Source organism: Bos javanicus, chromosome 20 (assembly GCF_032452875.1).
Source record: "Bos javanicus breed banteng chromosome 20, ARS-OSU_banteng_1.0, whole genome shotgun sequence".
Lineage (NCBI taxonomy): Eukaryota > Metazoa > Chordata > Mammalia > Artiodactyla > Bovidae > Bos > Bos javanicus.
This window is the reverse complement of record NC_083887.1, coordinates 19,128,327-19,152,110: the sequence shown is the minus strand read 5'-3', so window position 1 is coordinate 19,152,110 and position 23,784 is coordinate 19,128,327. Positions and strand designations below refer to the sequence as shown.

The 23,784-nt window shown below is 38.1% G+C and overlaps 1 protein-coding gene across 7 annotated transcripts in view; it reads right to left on the bottom strand.

The window, feature by feature from the left end:
- PDE4D (phosphodiesterase 4D) overlaps positions 1–23,784 on the bottom strand; it is a 1,603,025-nt gene that overhangs the window by 1,056,283 nt on the left and 522,958 nt on the right. For all 7 annotated transcript variants that reach the window (XM_061393128.1, XM_061393125.1, XM_061393122.1 and 4 more), the window contains one exon: positions 7,883–8,112. In XM_061393128.1, coding sequence (XP_061249112.1) covers positions 7,883–8,112 — 230 coding nt within the window. The remainder of the gene's footprint in view (positions 1–7,882; positions 8,113–23,784) is intronic.

The window sequence follows — 23,784 nt, the reverse complement described above, 5'->3', positions numbered from 1 at the left end:
TGCATTATATATATAAAAAAAAATGGGACTGTGACTGTTTTCTTTTTAGTGTGCCCACCTGAATTCTAAATTCTGTGAAAGAAGTAACTGTGTTAGTACCCGTAAGCCTCCCACCTCCAGTTCACATGTCATTGTGTAGAAAAAATAGACACTTGCTAATGGTTGAATGCATGTGCACGTGAATACATAAATACATGACTGATACATGATTGAGTAGATGAACATTTTCACTCATATAACTTGCAGATATTCTTTTATATTTATAAAATTTAGCTTGACTCTCTAAAAATATATATGGAAATATACAATTTAAAGAAATAAAGTTAACCTCAATACTGTTGGAGAAATGAGAAAGCCAAAGTCACATGTTAACTGGGACACAGAACAGTTAGTGGAGGAGGAAAGAAGGAGAACACTCCAAAAATACAAGGCCAAAAAATGGAAAAGTTCCAGAAAGTCATTTGAATTCTAAAATGGATATTCTAAATCTTATTTGTACATTATAAATTATATGGTATAAAAAGTATCTATGTATACTAAAGTTCTGAATGTCTGTGTATAGCTTCCACATAATGAGTGTGTGTATGTGTGTGTGTGTGTGTGTTTGTGTGTGTTTCTTATGGCAGCATTAGTCACAATTTTTAGGAATCACATTGTAATAAAAATAAGAGCACCCTGAGATAAATCCTTTTGGAAATGTTGGCAAAAGTCTTACCTTTCCCAGGCTCAGAGCCATTAACTTTAGAGTAAATGATGCTAATTCATCAAATAAAACCAATAAATATATGTTAAATAAATGACATAAAACAACTGAATGGTATACTATTCTGATTGAATTCCCCAGATTTGAAATAGGTCTAACAATGCCTGGGTCCACTTAATTCCTTTTAAGTGGATAGAAGATTCTACATGAATTAGAGAAATAGGTACAATACATGATACCTAAATCCTAAGTTGTTAGAAAAAATTCTAAGCAACTAGTCAGGATTCTCAGCAAAACCAACAACAAAAATGTGTATTTAACACAAAAGGTCACATATTTTTCTCATAGTTCTTTCTCTATATACAATTTTATTTTAAATAAATCTTTTTTTTCCATTTGGGGTGCTCAGCTATAGGCAGAAAAAGAGTTTGACACGTTCATATTTTCCTGAATTTCAATTGAATGCATTTTTTCTTATTTGAGACTTCTCTAACTGATATACTTTGGCCAATATTAACATTTATATAGCACATAACAGTTAAATAAAGACCATTCAGAGTGTTTTCACCTATTTTTCCCCCACAAACATTATATTGCAAGACAGAAGAACATGATTTTGAAAGAACTGTAAACTCTCCCTAAACACTTCAGTGATTATATAAGGTTGAGTTATATAAAGATGGTCAAACAGGGTAGTGTTTGTGGATAAGCAGCTATCTGAGGAGCTGAAAATGATGATTCTTGGGTGGAAATAATTAAAGTGCTTTTATTCAGCTCTGCACTCTGCCTGCTGCAGTATTGTTCTTCGATCACTTTTCACGGTAAATTAAATGCTTCACTGGGTTCATTTCTACATTGGGATCTCTAACCAATCTTCACTATCAAACAAGTAAAGTTGGCATAAGAAAGGTGTGGAAAAGGCCCAGTGCTCTCACGTGGTAAGCACAAAAGTCATCACTCTGTTTAGTATTTTTATGAATATGGAGCCTGGTGAGAGAGAAACCTTTGGTTATAAAAGTAAATCCTGCCTGGTGCATGGTACTTTATTACATACAAAGAGAGAGTGTTATGTGTGATGGTATATTATGATATCAATCTATTCAGGTAAATTTAATTAGGATTCCAGAGAGTACTACAAGAATGAGAAGGCACTACAGTAGTGTGAAGAAGAAATTAGAATTTGATAATTACCATAGTCTTTATTTTTGGCTTCCCTTGTGGCTCAGCTGGTAAACAATCTGCCTGCAATGTGGGTGAACTGGATTCGATCCCTGGGTTGGGAAGATCCCCTGGAGAAGGGAAAAGGTATCCTCTCCAGTATTCTGGCCTGGAGAATTCCATGGGCTGCATAGTCCATGGGCTCGCAGAGTTGGACACAACTGAGTGACTTTCACTTCACTTCATACTCTTTATTTTAACCAAATTATCATTTATACCTTATTTTCTTGAAATTTAGGACAGGACAGATACCATAAAACACTCAGAGTTTCTATGATGTGTGAGGGGAAAGCCATCAGCATTATTTAGTTGTCTATTTTAGATTAGATTCAAGATGTCATTTATCAAGAATTATATAGTAAAGTGTTCCATTGCACTTAGAGTCTAATTTTAATCTCAAAATAAAAAAAATTCAAAGCAAAAATAAAATTCAATTCAATTAAATCAGAGTAAATACTTTAGAAATAATTCTTGCAATGTTTTGTGGATATTCTGAGTTTTGACAAATGTTGTGCCAATAAATTGTATTTTAAAAAACAAAGGAATCCATTTGTTGTTTTTTTTCTTTTACATAGCATTTATCTTTAAGATTATGGGTAGCACTGCCTTCCTATTTCTTTATGATTACATTTTTAAACCAAATCCAGGTCAAAAATGTCATATGTCTAAGGGATCCTTTATAATCACAATCAAGTGTACACATTTTCAATTTTGGAAATCTTTGCCTACTGGATTATATAGATCTTCCACAAAACTTTCAGCCAGAATTTATCAAATAAATCTCTTGAAACTTGAGCACATATCCAATATGAAACAGCAAGTCTCATGGGTTCATCATGAAAGACAGCTCTTTAGCTTCATATAGCCTCATACTCACTATACTTCAAATCTGAAATCCCCACCGTCAAAGCCTTAAGTTAAAAATAAAGTTTGAAAAATCAGATGTCTCTTTTAACCAAGCTTCTGTTTCTCTTAACTTTATTTTGCTCGGCTTTTGAGTCAGTAACAAAATGTTGAAAATTACCTTTTTTTTTTTTTATGTTCACACTAACATAGTGTGTGTACTCAGGAAATCTAGATGATGAGCAGTTGATCAAAGAACCCAAAGTCTAACTGGCATCTCAAACCAGCTCCTCTGTGAATAGCACGTAACTCAAAGAAATATTTCTGGAAGATCTTTGTAATACGAAGCCATATTTGACTAAGGTAATCCTTCCTTCTATGTTGGGGAGTAGACTTTTTTCCAAGTGTGACCATTATTTCAACTTCTTTCCATTTTCTTTTTTTTAAAAAAATAGGGCATAGTAATATAAATGTACACAGTGTACTTCTCTAGATTGGTAATGGCACACTAGCGATAAGAAAGTGTTTATAATATTCTCCACCCACACATGTTCCTGAGTATTCATCCACCCACAGGTGTGTCATCCTGTCATGAGGGGACAACTTACTCCTTGGCTCTCATTTGATTATAGCTGATGCAGCCATAAAACACAGCTAGAAAGATTTAGCACTACCTCCTGTTACCTCCCTTTGCTCCTGCAATCTCCTACTTGTGTGCAGGAAGCATTCTAGGTGTGGCAAGCTAAACCCTCCTCAGAGTATCTGGGGGTCCATGGACCACCCAGGGAAAGTAAGCCAGTGCTGGGCTAACGGAAGTTCCTGATTCCTTCCAAGGATTCTAACCAGAGAACTATGTTGCAGTCAGCAAGGGTTGTTGTGAAACAAGGAGGAAGTAAGAAATGAAGAGGACCTCCAATCTCATTCCAAACATATTTGAATAACCCTTGAATGTAGGGCATGTCTGTGGACAGATGCCAAAAGCAAGACATAGACTTTTTTTCTTCCTCCATGTTTAAAAAAATTTTTTGGAATTTTTTATTTGGGTATAGCTGATTAACAATGTTGTGACAGTTTCAGATGAAAAGAAAAGTGACTCAGCTATACATATATATGTGTCCATTCTCCCACAAACTACCCCCCACTATCCAGGCTACCACATAATATTGAGCAGAGTTCCTTGTACTATACAATTGACCCTCGCTATTTATCCATTTAAAATATAGCAATGTGTACATGTACATCCCACACTCCCTAACTATCCATCCTCCCAACCTTCCCCCCAGCAACCACAATTTTGTTCTCTAAGTCTGTGAATCTCTGTTTTGTAAGTAAATTCATCTCTTTTTAGATTCCACATATAAGGGATGTCATATGATACTTCTCCTTCTCTAACAAGACACAGACTTCTTAACATAAATGTGATAAGTCCATAGTGATCATAACTTTCTGAACGAGGAACAAGTTCCTGGTTGACTCTTAAACCTGTTAGAACACTCACCTCTACCCCATGAGTTATTAATGGAGGATGGTTGAAGCCAGTTATAAGGAAACCAAAAATAATGAACAGAATTTTCTCTAATATTTTCCCAAAAAAGTATAGCAGTTGCTGCAGTGGCTATACAGTAAGTAGTTATAACATGTCAAAGACTAACCAAGAACAAATTATGTGGTTTTTTTGCAGGCCAATTGTTTCCTTAAGAAACCACATCATGGCTTTTGAAAGGGGTAGCACAAGTTTGTAGACCCACTACTGTGTGATACTTGACAGAGCAAGTGTCTGATGTGCTCATATATCAGAAAAAAAGAGCAAAGCTAAATAAAGGAATAAATCCAAAGGGGATGAAAATCTCCTTTTCTAGAAAAGGTTCACAATTGTCGATGCTTCAGTGTAGATTAACAGTGGGACCTGGGGACCTACTAACCTTTAATGATGAAGAATGGGGCTGTAGAAACCTAGCTAAAGTAGTCTAAATTTCCCATTAGCCCGTTCTGATAGTAGTGAAGGAACCTGTAGTTCTTGGTTAACTGGCATGGCTACAGAATGTCATCCCTAATTTACCTTCTGCCTCCCTTTCAAAGTTGAGATATTCCAGAAAATTTGCTTCAAAAGATAACAGAATTCCTTTAGTACATCTTCAGGCTTTGTTTCTGGCCACTCTCATACATGGTTTCTCCTGGCTGCCTTCTGGTACTGACGAGTCACTTGTTTCATTTTTCTAAAAGACAAATTATTTCCTCCAAAATGTTGAATATGTTTGTAAATGGTAAGTACTGTTTTGCTTATACTTGAGTCTTAGATCTTTTATTAAAAAGGAAGCAAACTTTGAACCAACAAAAGTACTATCTTTGAGACAATTCTGAACCCCGAGTCCTTTGGCACTTGGAGGTTATTTGCATTTAGCAACAAATTCAAATTTAATTAAGTAAGCTTAGCTTTAACCTGAGATTTTTAATTATACACATTGCCCAACTACACAGAGACATATTAAATATACCACATTGTTTTCTTTTAAGGGCACATGATATAACACCAGGTTCGAGACAGAAGTCATGTTTAGCCAGCAAATTTTTTTAAATCAGTTAATTGAATACATCACAGGCTTAAATTAGTTCATTTTAATTTTAATTATAGCTATAATCCCTTCTTCCTCAAAGGTAGAGAAATCAAGCTAATGATTCTGAGATAAACCTGCTGTGCAGAAAAGAATTTACATTAGGCTAGTAACTGTTATCATTAGAAAAGCCTGTTGGAAAGATTGGCCCTTCGCTGGCATCTGGGAACTTGGATTTCAGGAGGGTTCCCACCATTCCCTAACTGGTAATATGGCTCAGTGCCTAAACTGGTTGCATAAAAAACATGGTTTACGCTGAACAACTGCTTTCCTTCTAGGAATCTGGAATTTACGCACATACTACGAAGAGGATGCCTCAGTGACCAACCCCCAGTAAAAACTGGGTACTGAGTCTATTTTTTGTTTGTTTTGTTTTTAAACTTTTTTTTTTTTTTGTAGTAAGAACATTTAACATAAGATGTCCCCTCCTGACAGAATTTTAAGTGCACAATATGGTGTTGTCAACTGCAGCCACAACGCAGTATGACAGATCTTGGGAGCTTATTCATCTTGTAATTGAAATGACTATACCCGTTGATGGAGAAGGCGATGGCACCCCACTTTCAATCGTCCTGGAAAATCCCATGGAGGGAGGAGCCTGGTGGGCTGCAGTCCATGGGGTTGCAAAGAGTCGGACACGACTGAGTGACTTCACTTTCACTTTCATGCATTGGAGAAGGAAATGGCAACCCACTCCAGTGTTCTTGCCTGGAGAATCCCAGGGACGGGGGAGCCTGGTGGGCTGCTGTCTATGGGGTCGCACAGAGTCGGACACGACTGAAGTGACTTAGCAGCATACCTGTTGAATAGCAGTTCCTCATTTCCCCTTCGCCCAGTCCCTGACAACCTCTGGTTGTACTCTGTTTCTGTGAGTTTGCCTCCTAGATATCTCATATAAGCACTGAGCCTTTAATAGCCTTCACTGATAGAAGGCTTCTCTGGTGAACACATGTCACATGTGTTGTCACAACTCATTACTAGAGGAATTAAGTACATCCTTCTGAATCCACTGGGAGATGGAACTCCTGAAAACTTGTTTTTGCTTTCCTCCAGCTGTTGCCCCACGTACCTTGCTCTTTGCTGATTTTTCTTTGTATTCTTTTGCTCTAATAAATCCCAGGCATGAATACAACTATTTACTCAATTCTTGGAGCTCTACTAGCAAATTACTGAACACAGGACTGGACTTAGTGACCTCTGACACACCTGGCAGGTGAATCCCACCCTCTACATGAGTAAAGCATGACTGATGCCAAACAGGGGAAACTGGATTTCTAAGACAGTATTTTTTAAAGAATGCTCAGATCAAGCTGCCCTATAAAATTCCTACCTGCTTTAATGGGTCTGATGGATAGGTATACAGTCTTCTTTATATACACAGTTCATCCAGAAAAATATATATATATCACATATGTATTTCCTCCTTCTTGCTTCAAGTTAAGAATGTGTTATCTTATTTATCTAGTAGTGATTTCCTCATACTTTTTTAATAACATAGGTGCTTTGAACTGGTCTGTACCAATTCAAACAGCTAAATTCAATATCTTAGATGATAGTTACTGCTGACATTTTTTCTGACCACCACTTTTCCAACAACTTTTAGGAAAACGCAAAAGGTCCCTTCTCTAGACATGCCTTGAACTTGGCAGACAATGAGGAAGAATCACATTTGGACCCAGCAAGTTGCTCTGTTTCTATAATCCTTATAAATACTCAAGTGTCTGTTCAAGTGTGGACCACTAGTTTCTTCCTCCTCTCAAAAGGCAGCTGGCCCCAAAAATCAAATAATGGATGTGCCCACAATTCTCACTTTCTTTGACAACATTTTACCTGGTAATTGCTATTAAAGAGTAAAAAACCCCACTGTAAACAGCAGAAAAAGAATAAAAACACAAATACCTAGTAAAGTAAGAAATGCAAATGCTACATTAGTAATCGGAGGCCTCACTCATTCTTCTATACATCTTAATGCAGAATAAAACTCCTTATGCTGGGAACTGAAACAGTATTCTGGTAAGCAAGACCTGAAAATGTCAAAGGCCAAATTATTAGGCTCATGGCCAGTTGTGTACTTCCTTTGATTCTAATTATAGTACAATCTCTTCTTGATTCCAAATTCATTTTGCATCAGTGAACATTGCCTACTGTTCTCAGATATGTATGCCTACATGTTAATTTGTCCATTAGTTCTCATTTGTTAAGAAATTTTTCTATTTAACCACCTGTGACCAGTATTAATTTCCAAGCCCAATTTCCTTTCCCCAGATACTCATTTGCATTTATCAATACTTTTTCAAATACTCCATGTAAAATAATTTGACTAAAGTGTCTCCTCTTGTAGAGACTGCAATATTACCTGAGAAAAACTACCAGATTTTCTCTTGACTCTAGCAACTCCATTTCCCTTGGACTCAAATCAAGCAATGAGCCACAAAACTCAAGAGATACCAGATAACAATCATCGTTTAAAATAGAAAATGGGGCAATGTCACCCAAGGTCACTCACCCACTGGAGTCAGCAGAAGTGATAGCAATCAGGGGTAGAATCTTCAAGGGCAGGCTGGTTGGCCTCTGAAGGTTCTCTGATTCACTCTTCAAGTCTGCTTGTTCCAACTGTCTGAAGGCGAGAGGGGGAAGCTGGATGTTGCGGCAAGAAAGTCTCCTTACGAGATAGGGTTCCATTCCTTTCAAAGGGTCTTCCTCTTCATGACTGGAGTGCAGCGTTTCCTCAGAGGCCTAAGGCAAAAGTTCCAGAAAGCACAGTGATCCACAAAGGTCCCAGGATGTATCATTACACTTTTGGAGAAAGAAACTGAGGGAAATGTATACATGAAAAATGCTAACTAGAAAGCAATGAGATTAACAGAAAAATATTTGGTGAAAGACAGTTGTTAACCGACATTTCCAATAATAGAATTTATGAGCTTTGGCCATGAATTCTATGCAATCAAGGGTAAATCAAAACATCTTCTACCAATATGAAGTGAACTGTCCACCACACCCTCTTTGGTCTTTAGGAGGGCAAGGTAGTGTTTCAGGGGAGGGCTTTGGCGAGTGACTACATACTCTGGCCAGGGAGCTTTGGAGGGTCTCTCTCTTGGACTGGCTGGTGTGTAGGAGAGCAGAATTTGGCTCCCTTGAATGTTTCTATTTGGCATATGTTGTTTGAAGCTGGCTATTTCCTGAACCATGGAAAGAAAGGGCTCTGGAAACCAAGCAGGAATTGCTCTTTGCTAAGACATGTTTCCCAGAGAAGGCAATGGCACCCCACTCCATCTTGCCTGGAAAATCCCATGGACGGAGAAGCCTGTTGGGCTGCAGTCCATGGGGTCGCCAAGAGTGGGACACGACTGAGCAACTTCCCTTTCACTTTTCACTTGCATGCATTGGAGAAGGAACTGGCAACCCACTCCATTGTTCTTGCCTGGAGAATCCCAGGGATGGGGGAGCCTGGTAGGCTGCTGTCTACAGAGTCGGACACGACTGAAGCAACTTAGCAGCAAGACATGTTTCCATTGGTAAGAGTGACTCCCTGTCAGAAGCTGGAAGAGGATGAAAACCCACCCATTCCCCCCAATACCCCCCAAAATGGAAGTAATATTTACTCACAATTATTAAATGAGCTGATGCATGTAACATGCATAGCTCATTATGTGTAATGTGATAAGCAATCATCAATGGCAATTTCCTTTCCTTCTGAGTTGTACAGGTGAAGAAACTAACCCAGAGAGGCAAAATACTTTTCTGCAAAATTACCCTGTTGGTTATAAGTTAAAAGTGCATTTACTTTGGAAAGTTCAGACCTGGCTTAGAATCTCTGTTGCACTTCTCACTACTATTGGGTTGGCCAAAAGGTTCATTTGGGTTTTTCCATAACATCTTACAGAAAAGCCAAATGAACCTTTAAGCCAACCCAACACTATCTTTCGGAGAAGGCAATGGCAACCCACTCCAGTATTCTTGCCTGGAAAATCCCACGGACGGAGGGGCCTGATGGGCTGCAGTCCATGGGGTTGATAGGAGTCGGACACGACTGAGCGACTTCACTTTATTTTTTCACTTTCATGCACTGGAGAAGGACATGGCAACCCACTCCAGTGTTCTTGCCTGGAGAATCCCAGGGATGGGGGAGCCTGGTGGGCAGCCGTCTATGGGGTCGCACAGAGTCAGACATGACTGAAGTCACTTAGCAGCAGTAGCAGCAGCAACACTATCTTTGGGCAAATAACTTAAGCTCACTGAGATTGGTTCTCCATTTGAACACTGAGGAGGATAACAATATTTACTTCTGAGGATCACTGATGGGAGCAGAGAGAGAAGGATATGATCACTAATATATGGCCTAGAGTTTACACTCAACAAAATAGCAGGTGTCATTATTATGCTATGCTATGCTATGCTAAGTCACTTAACTTGTGTCCGACTCTGTGCGACCCCATAGACGGCAGCCCACCAGGCTCCCCGTCCCTGGGATTCTTCAGGCAAGAACACTGGAGTGGGCTGCCATTTCCTTCTCCAATGCATGAAAGTGAAAAGTGAAAGTGAAGTCGCTCAGTTGTATCCGACTTTTAGCGACCCCATGGATTGCAGCCTAACAGGCTCCTCTGTCCATGGGATTTTCCAAGCAAGAGTACTGGAGTGGGGTGCCATTGCCTTCTCCACGTCATTATTATAATCTAGGCTAACTCCCCTTATCTTTTCATAGCAGTATGCTGCCTTTGATTCTTCATTCATCCATACTGTTTTCCAAACAGTAAATTTGTCTTGTTCTGACCTATATCCTTAAAAATATGAAAGGACATGCAATGGTGGATTCTATTTAGCCATGGGTTTTACTGTTTAATTTCAAGGATAAATACAATGAAAAAAGAAGTCACCTGGAAGGTAAAGAAGACATCAAAGCTAAACATAAAGTTCATTTATTTCAAATCCTAGATATGAAGATCTAGATTCTGAGAATTAGTGCTTTGAGGAATCTACTTGCTTTGTAAAACAACAACAATAATAATGGCTTTAAAAAACAGGAAGTCCTGCCACTTGAGGTAACATGCATGGATCTTGAGGGCATTATGCTAAGTGAAGTAAGTCAGACAGAGAAAAATAAGCCTTATATGACCTCACTCACACAGGTCATCTTAAAAAATCCCTAAACTCATCAGATCAGATTTGTGGTTACCATAAATAAGGGTGGGGGAGGGGAGATTGAATGAAAGTGGTCAAAAGATATAAGCTTCCAGTTATGAAATAAGTGTATCATACTTGGGATGTAATATATAGTGTGATGACTATGATCACACTGTACTGTGATAACATTGCTGGATGATATATATGAGAGTTATTTTCAAAGAATTTTTTTTTTAATTTTATTTTATTTTTAAACTTTACATAATTGTATTAGTTTTGCCAAATATCAAAATGAATCCGCCACAGGTATACATATGTTCCCCATCCTGAATCCTCCTCCCTCCTCCCTCCCCATACCATCCCTCTGGGTCGTCCCAGTGCACTAGCCCCAAGCATCCAGTCTTGATTGAACTTGTTACAATATTGTTTCTATTTTACATGTTTTGGGTTTTTGGCCATGAGGTATGTGGGGTCTAAGCTCTCTGACCAGGGATTGAACCCACACTCCCCGCTTTGGAAAGTGAATCATTGAGCCACCAGGGAAGTCCTGTATGCGAGTTATTAAGAAAATAAATCCTAGAAGTTCTCATCACATGGAAAAAAGCATTTTTTTTTCTTTTTCTTTTTGTATCTATATGAGATGATGAATGTTGAATAAAACTGTGGACATCATTTTATGATAGTTTTAAGTCAAATCATTATGATGTACACCTTAAATTTATACATTGCTGTATGTCAATTATATTGCAATAAAATTGGAAAACAGTTTTAATAATAACGGCTAGTATTTATTGAGTCCTTATCAAGGGCTTGGTTTATGTAGTGAGTGCTGTGTTTTGTATCTATCTCATATATCTATATATCTCATATACTATCTCATTTAATTGTCACTGAACTCCTATGGGTTAGGTTCCATTACTTTTCCCATTTCACACATTAAAAAAACAGAGACTTGTAACATAACATGCCATGGTCTCACAGCCACATGGTTAGTTGGGTAGTCAATGGTCCAGTTTCCCTGGGACTTACTGCTTTAAGGATTGCAAGTCCCATGTTCAGGGAAAGCCAGTCCCAAGAAAACTAGGATGACAGATTACCCTACAGGTCAATATCCAAACCCAAATCTATTTTAGTTAAATTTGAAACTAATAAAAACTACTCTGTACTATCTCTAAAAAGTGTGGTCCCCGGCAAGGACATAATTATAGAAAGGAATAGAACATACGCTCAGTTCAGTTCCATTGCTCAGTCGTGTACAAGTCTTTGCAACTCCCTGGACTGCAGCACAACAGACTTCCTTGTCCATCACCAACTCCCAGAGCTTGCTCAAACTCATGTTCATCAAGTTGGTGATGCCATCCAACCATCTCATCCTCTGTTGTCCCCTTCTCTACCTGCCTTTAATCTCTCCCAGCATCAGGGTCTTTTCCAATAGGTCAGTTCCTCCCATAAGGTGGCTAAAGTATTGGAGTTTCACCTTCAGCATCAGTCCGTTCAATGAATGTTCAGGACTGATTTTCTTTAGGATTGACTGGTTTGATCTCCTTGCACTCCAAGGGTCTCTCAAGAGTCTTATTCAACTCCATTGTTTAAAAACATCAATTCTTTGGTGTTAAGCTTTCTCTATAGTCCAAATGTCACATCCATACATGACAACTGGAAAAACCACAGCTTTGACTAGATGGATATTTGTTGGCAAAGTAATGTCTCTGCTTTTTAATATGCTATCTAGGTTTGTCATAGCTTTTGTTCCAAGGAGCAAGCGTCTTTTAATTCCAAGGTCACAGTCACCATCTGCAGTAATTTTGGAGCCCCCCCCCCCAAAAAAAAATAAAGTATCTCAGTGTTTCCATTATTTCTCCATCTATTTGCCATGAATTGATGGGACTGGATGCCATGATCTTAGTCTTTTGAATGCTGTTTTAAGCCAACTGTTTCACTCTCCACTTTCATCAAGAGACCCTTTAGTTCTTCTTCTCTTCCTGCCATAAGGGTGGTATCATCTGCATATCTGAGGTTATTGATATTTCTCCTGGCAATCTTGATTCCAGCTTGTGCTTCATCCAGCCCAGCGTTTCTCATGATGTACTCTGCATAGAAGTTAAATAAGCAGGGTGACAATATACAGCCTTGACGTACTCCTTTTCCTATTTGGAACCAGTCTGTTGTTCCATGTCCAGTTCTAACTGTTGCTTCCTGACCTGCATACAGATTTCTCAAGAGGCAGGTCAGGTGGTCTGGTAGTCCCATCTCTTTCAGAATTTTCCACAGTTTGTGGTGATCCACACAGTCAAAGTCTTTGGCATAGTCAATAAAACAGAAATAGATGTTTTTCTGGAATTCTCTTGCTTTATCTATGATCTGATGGATGTTGGCAATTTAATCTCTGGTTCCTCTGCCTTTTCTAAAACCAGCTTGATATCTAGAAGTTCACGGTTCACGTATTGCTGAAGCCTGGCTTGGAGAATTTTGAGCATTACTTTGCTAGCGTGTGAGATGAGTGCAATTGTGTGGTAGTTTGAGCATTCTTTGGCATTGCCTTTCTTTGGGGTTGGAATGAAAACGGACCTTTTCCAGTCCTGTGGCCATTGCTGAGTTTTCCAAATTTGCTGGCACATTGAGTGCAATACTTTCACAGCATCATCTTTTAGGATTTGAAATAGCTCAACTGGAATTCCATCACCTCCACTAGCTTTATTCGTAGTGATGCTTCCTAAGGCCCACTTGACTTCACATTCCAGGATGTCTGACTTTACATGAGTGATCACACCATTGTGATTATCTGGGTCATGAAGATCTTTTTTGCATAATTCTTCTGTGTATTTTTGCCACCTCTTCTTAATATCTTCTGCTTCTGTTAGGTCCATACCATTTCTGTCCTTTATTGAGCCCATCTTTACATGAAATGTTCCCTTGGAATCTCTACTTTTTTTGAAGGGATCTCTAGTCTTTCCCATTCTCTTGTTTCCCTCTATTTCTTTGCATTGATCACTAAGGAAGGCTTTCTTATCTCTCCTAGCTATTCTTTGGAACTCTGCATTCAGATGAGTATATCCTTCCTTTTCTCCTTTGCTTTTTGCTTCTCTTCTTTTCACAGCTATTTGTAAGGCCTCTTCAGACAGCCATTTTGCTTTTTTTGCATTTATTTTTCTTGGAGATGGTCTTGATCCCTGTCTCCTGTACAATATCACAAACTTCTGTCTATAGTTCATCAGGCACTCCATCTATCAGGTCTAGTCCCTTAAATCTATTTCTCAGTTCCACTTTATAATCGTGAAGGATTTGATTTAGGTCATACCTGAATGGTCTAGTGGTTTTCTCTACTTTCTTCAATTTAAGTCTAAATTTGGCAATAGGGAGTTCATGATCTGAGCCACAGTCAGCTCCCGGTCTTTTTGCTGACTGTGTGGAGCTTCTCCACCTATGGTTGCAAAGAATATAATCAATCTGATTTCAGTGTTGACCATCTGGTGATGTCCATGTGTAGAGTCTTCTCTTGTGTTGTTGGAAGAGGTTGTTTACCACGACCAGTGCACTCTCTTGGCAAAACTCTATTAGCCTTTGCCCTGTTTCATTCTGTACTCCAAGGCCAAATTTGCCTGTTACTCCAGATATGTTTTGGTTTCCTACTTTTGCATTCCAGTCCCCTATATGAAAAGGGCATCTTTTTTGGGTGTTAGTTTTAGAAAGTCTTGTCGGTCTTCATAGAACTGTTCAACTTCAGCTTCTTTAGCATTACTGGTCTGGGCATAGACTTGGATTACTGTCTATGGGCCATACTCAGTAAAAGTTTAATCTAATTTTCTATTGATGGGCGGGGCTGTCTTCGCTCCCTGTTGTTTAACCTAAGACCAGCTGTGGAGGAGGTAATGGAGATAATGGGGACCTCCTTCAAAAGGTCCCATGCACCCACTGGTGCACTCAGTGCCCCGACCCTGCAGCAGGCCACCACTGACTCACGCCTCTGCTGGAGACTCCTGGACACTCACAGGCAAGTCTGGGTCAGTCTCTCATGCAGTCTGCTCCTTTCTCCTGGGTCCTGGTGTGCACAAGGTTTTGTTTGTGCCCTCCACGTGACAAAGAGTCTGTTTCCCCAGTTCTGTGTAAGTTCTGTAATCAAATCCCACTGGCCTCCAAAGCCAAATTCCCTGGGGGTTGTCAGTCTCTTTGCCAGACCCCAACGTTGGGAAATCTGTTATAGGTCCTAGAACTTTCTTACCAGTGTGAGAATTTATTTGGTATAATTGTTCTGCAGTTTGTGGGTTGTCTGCTCGGCAGCTCTATGGTGGGGTTAATGGCCACCTCCTCCAAGAGGACTTAAGCCACACGCTATGTGATCCAGGTCTGTTTCCCTGCCCCTGTGGCAGGCCACTGCTGACCCGTATCTCTGCAGGAGACACTGAAACACTCAAAGGCAGGTCTGGCTCAGTCTCTGTGGGGTTTCTGGGACCTGGTGCACACAAGGTTTTGTTTGAGCCCTCCAAGTGTCTCTGGTATTCTACCATAATTTAATATGCCTCACATTTTCTTAAAAAAAAAAATGAACAGAACTGAAATCAAGACAGCCCTACATAAATACTGAAAATTAGTGAGAATCCTTGTTGATTAAGTCAGGAGACAGACACTCTAGGCCTGACTCTGTCACTAATTACTTATGTGGTGTTAAATCATTTAACCTTTTTGAGCTTTAGCTTCCTTAGACATACAATCAAGAGGTTGTACAAAATGAACCTTACAGCTACTTTCAGTTCTGAAATACACTGATTTTATAACAGCTAGTGGCAAAAACCAATGTTCAGTGAGATGGAAAATATATAAAATAAAGAGAAAAGACAAGTACACATGTATCATTCTTAGCTTTTGGTTGAGAAAGTGAGCCTCTGGGTGTTTATGAAGTTCTGTGTGTTTGACTAAGGACAGAACTGAAAACTGCAGCCACACTCTGCGACTGTTAAGAGGTCATAGTGCGCCTCGCATATTTCTCCAGAGAAGTTAATGACTTAAGCATGTAGATACCCTTCTTTGGGATAAACATGGAAAAGAAGAACAAAAGATGAGTTGAACAGAGCTAAATGTTGTATGTAGCTGGCCAAAGTTACTATCTTTTTATAAAGATAGCATCACAACTGTAGGAATGTTTTCTATAATCCAAGTTGTGTGATAAAAGACTTAAGATTTATGACATTATCTACTTGGTAAAACTACCTCAAGAGATAACTACTTTTGAGACAAGAACCCCTGTTAAAAAGAAAGTGTAGCATTTTTATCTTGATAATAAAAATGATAAAGCTGTAGCTGTCTATATGCTAACATTTCTATTTAAAACCAGCGTAACAAGTAGCTTTAAAAAATTTTCAGATCAGTGTGTATCAATGATATTTAAAAAAATAAATAGAACTTTACCTGGTAGAAAGCAGGAGGTTAAATGGCCTTATTTTGGCAAGAAATATGAACATGATCACCAGGACAATATATATTTTATGTTATAACTGATGCTTAAGCTGAAGCTCCAATACTTTAGCCACCTGATGTAAAGAGCTGACACACTGGAAAAGACCCTGATGCTGGCAAAGATTCAAGGCTAAAGGAAAAGGAGGCAGCAGAGGGTGATATGGTTGGATGGTGTCACTGACTCAATAGATGTGAATTTGAGGAATTTCCAGGAGATAGTGAAGGATGGGGAACCTGGCATGCTGCAGTTCGTGGGGTCACAGAGTCGGACATGGCTTAGTGACTGAACAAGAAAAATTGTAGGAAAATGACATTTTTTGCAAGAGGTTGAGGGAAAATATAGCATTTACAACATTTCTAAGTCATCATTTCTCAAAAAGTGATGCTTAAGTTTCCTGCATGAGAATCACAGAAGGTACTTCCTAAAATTCAGACTCCAAGGCCTGCTTCCAGATGAGCCTAATCAGAATCTCCATGATTAGGGCCTGGGAGTCTGAGTCTCCACTATGGTTCTTAGCAGTGTCAGTTGCTCAGTTGTGTCCAACTTTTTGCAATCCCACAGGCTATAGCCCACCAGACTCCTCTGTCTATGGGATTCTCTAGGCAAGAATACTGGAGTGGATTGACATTCCCTTCTCCAGAGGATCCTTCCAACCCAGGAATCAAACCCAGTCTCCTGCATTGCAAGCAGATTCTTTTATTGCCTCAGCTACAGGGAAGATCCAGTAATTATAGTTCTTATGTATACTTAAATATGGGAACTAATGGTTTTGACATTTTAGACATTTTCCAATAAGATTTCTTGGCAGATAATCAATAACAAAGATCTTCACTGAAGCTTATTTATGATAAAGAAGAACTAGATATAACCTAATTGTCCTACTGAGGGATTGACTTAATAAAATTTGATACATCATATTTTTAAATACTAGGAGACTGCTACTAAAATAATGCAGAAGAATATATGATTACATTCATGATATAACAAGTGCAAAAAACAAACAATGTGGTCTCATTTTTATAAAACAAAAACAAACACTAACACATATTATACTAATGAAAAATTTTTAGATATATCCCAGTTTTTTAAAATGGCTTTCTCTGGGTGATGGTATTGGTGGTTATTTTCATACTTTGCTCATCGAAAGTGAAAGAAAGTGAAAGTGAAACGGCTCAGTTGTGTCCGACACTTTGTGACCCATGGATTGTAGCCTACCACACTCTTTCGTCCATCGGATTTTCCAGGCAAGAGTACTAGAATGGGTAGCCATTTTCTTCTCCAGGGGATCTTCCCGACCCAGGGATGGAACCTGGGTCTCCCACATTGCAGGCAAACACTTTACCATCTGAGCCACCAGGGAAGCCCACTTTTGCACATTACTAGTTTCTATATCCCCTAGAAAAATGTACTGTTTTGAGTTGAAAAGTATAATAACAAAAAGGAAACTACATTGAATTTTCTACTGATGGGAAATTTTCTATTGATGGGACTCAAAATATCTCTTATTCAGCTTAAAGTTATACAATATCAAAAGAACAAACATATTTGAATGCGTTTAATGCAAACTTGTTAATTTGTAATAAAATGAAATTTTCTTTGGCAACTAACAAATTTATTTGGAATACTTGACAGAAAAATAACTAAAGTAATTCTTTTCACTGTTAGGACAAGTACCTTTCTGAAAGACATATCTAAAGAAAGTAATTCCTCAATGATTAAGAGTTACAATGAATAAGTAAGTGCTAAAATTGTTGCTGTTGTTGGAATCATTAGTATTGTTTTATTCAGTTTCTATGAAGGATATTTAATTAATCTCTTTGTTCTCCTCTTTTCCTCTCTCAAAGTAGATTGCAAACCACTTAACAGGACTTTTAGTTCAGGGATATACATATAACTGGTGATAAATAAATTGCTATGTTTTCCAATAATCTTAGTTTTTTTATTTGTTTCATTTATGTATATTCTATGTATGCATGAAATTTTCTATAAAGAAAATGTTTTAAAATATGTATATATTCATTGGTATTGCATGAGAGGACATTTCTCTCCGGGACTAGCTAGCGCATTTCTAGACTCCCTTGCAGGTAGCTGGAAGTCCATCACTGATGTTATCTCATATGCAAAGGATTAGAGGCCAAAATGTGCCATTTTCACACCTGGCCCCTGAAAACTGTGAGTACAGTCTGTCATTGCTCTTCTCCTCTGGAACTCCTTATTGTATACTGTAGATGGTGAAAAAAAAAAGATAGGCGAAATCATGGTTTCTAGGTCACTGTTCAGAGGAGAGCTACTTGCCAATCAAGAACACTTAATTTGGGCTCCATGAGCCACAGATAATTTTCCACCATGGAAAGCCACTAAAATTTGTGTTCTCTTTGCTACTGCTATATTCTATATCTATAATCACATCTCCACTGTTGAGTTAAGTTATCTTAATCATGACCTTATTCTCTTCTGGGTAATCCCTTAATTAAACATTTATTGAGTATCTACTACCTCGCAAATGTGTGTGGGGTGCTAGAAATACAGATGAATTAGACACTTCCTTTTCCTCAAGTACTCATTATTCATGTGGGGAGGAAGATAAATAGATCATCACCAATGTGTTGTAAGAACTGTAACCAGGGACTTAGGGCTCTTTAGGAGTCCGTTGGAAGGGTGTAAGGGAAAGAAGGTGCTAGGCAGAAGTGATATCAACCAAAAGAGAAAACTTCATAAATTAGTCATTTCTTTGTGGGTCCTGTCTACTTCTCCAATTGGTTCTGTTTTATCTCATTGCTGAATCCTCTATTAAGTGTCTCTTGAATCTAGACACTGTCCAAGATGTTATCCTCAACCATTTCAATTCTCACCCTACATTCTGCTGGTTTGAAATCTCGGGAGCTTCCCAGGTGAAATGTGAAACTGGCCCTTGTACATGAGGGCAAGGAGAGGCCAAAGAAAGAGGCACGCCACTCCAGATCAGTAGGTGACAGATTTAATAAGGAAGGGAGCTTACTCCGGCCACAAGGCAAGTAGATCTTAGCACCTGCTGCCAGAATCATAAAAGTTTATAGAGAGGCCTTAACAGAGTTCAGTTACGCATATTGTCCAGATGATCTCAATTACACATTGCTCTCTCAAGTCTGCATCCATGAAAATGGATCCTATTAGTGGAATGGTGGGCAGAATATTTCACTGACAGGGAATAGGGTGGTAGTGGCAGTTTAGTCACTATGTCGTGTCTGATTCTTGCAACCCCATGGACTGTAGCCCGCTAGGCTCCTCTGTCCATGAGATTCTCCAGGCAAGAATACTGGAGTGGGTTGCCATTTCCTTCTCCAGTGGACAGGGTAAGGAGCTCCCAATTGCCTGGGTCCAGCTCATGCGGGCCAGCTGGTAATCGTGTTCTCTCAATGACCTCTTCCAACACACACATACTGAAAACACTGTCCAAAACAATGAATACAAATACATTTTGCCTTTTATTTTGGAATCCAAGTCAGTCTACAAGTTGTAGTGAAATGATCCACTTATGTGTCATTCCCTTTGTTAGCTTAGACATGTCTGGAAGGACAGGAACATGCCATAACGATTTATTTTTTTCTTAACCTCTAGCACACAAGTACCTGGGACAAAACATATGCAAAACGAACCTTGCAGAAGCCCTAAATGAAGAAAATAGACAAACTTGACTTCATTTTCTCAACTGTAAGAAATCAGGATATGGAGAAATAATATTAGACATTGGTATTACTAGTAATGTTTTGTTTGTAACTACTAATATAAGGGCCTCCCTGGTGGCTCAGGTGGTAAAAAATCTGCCTGCAATGCAGGCCAACCCAGGTTGGATCCCTGGATTAAGCCATTCCCCTGGAGAAGGAAATGGCCACTCACTCTAGTATTCTTGCCTGGAGAATTCCATGGACAGAGAAGCCTGGTGGGTTACAGTCAGTTGATGGGATCACAAAGAGTCTTGGACTTGACTGAGTGACTAACACTTATTTACTAATATAAGTTAGGTTGAGGCTGGAGCCTATAACAAGGAATTTCTTTTAAAATTTCAGAACTTGAGCCACTCAGTTGCTTTACTCTATTCCCATGTTTAGAACTCCTTTTAAATATAGATTCATTATGATAGGCATTTTCACCTAATTTTTAAAATTAAGAATGAAAGATTTCAGGCATTCAGGTCTTCCAGAGCACCTAATCCATGCAGAGCACTGTGGAAGTTAGCATGTTAAATATCGCATGAGTTTTCAGACAGAATAAGCTGAAGATTGGTTTTTATAACTTCCAATGTTATATTCCTTGCCCCTGTCTAATTAGTTCCCCAGTTTACTCTGAAAAAGTAGTTTCCTGGTGTGTGAATTTGTAGTATAAACAAGGTGATTTTTGAAAACTGAAGCAACTCTTTAGGAACAAGGATGCAATTTAATAAGTTATATTGAAATGAAGATTCTATTCATAATCTAAAAGAATTATATACAACAGCAGACATATACATATCTACATATGTATATATAGCATGTCTCCTATACACACACACACACACACACACACATACACACACATAAATTTTGTTATACCTCCATGAATTGTTCACAATATACTAGAGCAATAATTGAAAATCTATCTTAAGATACTCCAGGCTTATGTCAAATATTTTCCTCTTACCTCATTACTCACAATATACATATTATCTTAAATATATATATTATCTCAAAATCCAATACTAAGGTTGCTCAAATATTCTTATAGAAAACTCATAGTCAAGGCAATAAAGATAAACATCTAAGGTGTTTTTATATTTAAAATGGCATTGTACTAAGCTAACACACCCATTTGTACACCAATATAGAAAAGGCACTCTTGCAAAAATGAATTCCGTATGAAAATGAAAATTTCCACCCCAGGTGAACACAAAGATAGCAGATAGCTCTCACACATCCACAGAGCATAATCCAAATATAGGCTGCGGTTTCAAACTGATTAGAAGCGACAGAAATCACTGAAGTCTTTCTAAATCCATTTCCTATAATTCCGTCATCAGAACATCTAAAAAGTTCCCTAAAAGTTCCTAAAATTTTTCATTCGGTAATATTCTATTATATATTCTCATCAAGAAGAAACTCTGTCTGCAACTCTAGGATTCACTTAACCTTCTGTAAATAGCATTGTATCCTTCCTGAGTGACCTTGAAAAATGAAGCAGATTTCATTTGGTTGGCAGAGAAAAGAAAAAAAAATTGAAGAATAACATGATTTCTATCAATTGTTTACTTTGCAATGATACATACAGTAATAGAAATACAACAGTGTAAAAGAAACTAACATTGTTTTTCTGGCCCCTGAAAATGATGTCTCTCTAGAAAAACAGGTTAAATTAAAAAAAAATTAACAAAAAAAATTAAAAGCCTAAAAAAATTCTCATATTCTTTGCCTGTTTTGAAAAATATCTCATATGAGTAATCAGGTGCAAAAATCACAAAATTAAGGGGAGCACAAAGATCTATTGTCTTCAAGTTATACTTAAATACCAACATTAATAAAAATACACTTACAAACATGAAAACAAAAAGTAAAACAATCACTTTTGATAAGGTGTAAATTTAAATAATAAAATAGGTCTGTAGAATAAAGTTAGAGAGACTGAGGTATAGGAGGAAAGGGGAGACAAAGTAATGGCAAGTTTTCTCTTCACATGGAAGGATCCAGCAGAGCTTTAACCCTTGGCTTTGTTCAAATAACTATTAAGAATTTCATTGATAAACCATCTATGGATCAAAAGAATGCTTATATAAATCTATACTCAATGTTATAGTCAATGGTGAAACATATCATGTATTCTTATTAAAATAAGGAATAATATAAGAATGCTCCCCAAATCATCTTGTATTTAGGCTCATTAATAATATTTATAATTATAATTTACAATATAGAACATTGGTGTATGTTCTATATAGGTAGGTATTTGATCCACATTAAAACAAAACAAAACAAAACTGCCTGAAGGACTGTTATTATTTCCATTTTGCAGATTGGGAAAATGAGGCTTAGAGAGGCTAGTTGCTATAGAAAAGTAAAAATAGAATTACCATATAACCCACCAGCCCCACTACTGGGCACGTACCCTGAGAAAACCATAATTGAAAAAGACACATGTACCCCGATGTTCACTGCAGCACTGTTTACCGTAGCTAGGACATGGAAGCAACCTAGATGTCCGTGGACAGAGGAAAGGATACAGAAACTGTGGCATATATATGTACACACAATGGAATCTTACTCAGCTTTAAAAAGAATGCATTTGCGTCAGTCCTAATGAGCTGGATGAACCTAGAGCCTATTGTACAGGTAAAGTAAGTCAGAAAGAGAGAGACAAATATTACATATTAATGCATGTGTAAGGAATCTAGAAAGATGGTGCTGATGAACATATTTGCAGGGCAGCAGTGGAGATGCAGACATAGAGAACAAACTTGTGGACGCAGTCGGGGAGGGAGAGGGTGGGATGAATTGAGAGAGGAGCATGGAAACATATGCACTACCCTGTGTAAAACAGATCGCCAGTGAGAATTTGCTGGGTGACACAAGGAGCTCAGCCTCGTGCTCTGTGACAACCTAGAGGGGATGGGGTGGGAGATGGGAAGAAGGTTCAAGAAAGGGTGGACATATGCCAAACTGTGGCTGATTCATGTTGATGCATGGCAGAAACAAGCACAATACTGTAAAGCAAATATCTTGCATTAAAAAAAAAAAGAGAGAGAGGGGTCAGTTTGCCACCTAGCTCCCACTTCAGGGAGGTTAGAGTAACACTCTTAGTAAATGGTAAAGACAGGTTTTCAGACCAGGTTTCCCTGATACTAAAGCTCACAATTGTAACCCAAATGCAAGATTGCCCACACTTTGCAAGGAATTTTGACAAATTCAGCAATGTGGGGAATAGAAACAAGAGGCACAGAACTATGGGAAAGATGAAGAAATTATCATTTTTTAATTAAAACCTGGCTTAGTGCATTAAATCTCCCCAAAATTAACAGGAAAATCTTTATAAAAAATCATTTAGTCAAGTAATTTTTTCCAGTTATAAAATAAAATGTTCAAAAGATTTTCCTTTATAAAATCAAGAGCTACTGTTAAAACTACAAGGGAAAAAGTCATATTTATTAAAAAAAAAAGGGGGGGTAAGAATAAGCTTTAAAAAATGAGTAGAACTTATATAGGCATACCTTGGAGACATTTCAGGTTCATCTCCAGATTACTGCAATAAAGTAAATATTCCAACAAAGCCAGTCACCTGAATTTTCAGCTTTCCAGAGCACATAAAGTTATGTTTGCACTACACTGTAGTCTATTAAGTATGCAATAGCTTTATGTCTAAAAAATGTACATAGCTTAATTTAAAAATACCTTATTGCTAAAAAAGGCTATCATCTACATCTTTAGCAAGCTATAGTAGTAAACAAAGATCACTATTATGAAACAACTAATAATTTAAAATTTTGAAATATTGAAAGAATTACTAAATTTTATACAGTCACATGAAGTTAGCAAATGCTGTTGGAAAAATAGCACCTGTAGTCGTGTTCAGTGCAGGGTTACAACAAATTTTCAATTATAAAAAAGGAAAAATGCAGTATGCAAAGTGCAATAAAGTGAAGCACAATACACAGAAGTATATCTGTATTAAGAAATCGAAATAAATTCCCCAAGACTTATATAATCATGCCTGATTATTATTGCTGTTCAGTTGCTCAGTCATGTCCAACTTTTTTTAACTGCATGGACTCTAACCCACCAGGCTCTTCTCTCCATGGGATTTTTCCAGGCAAGAACACTGGAGCAGGTTGC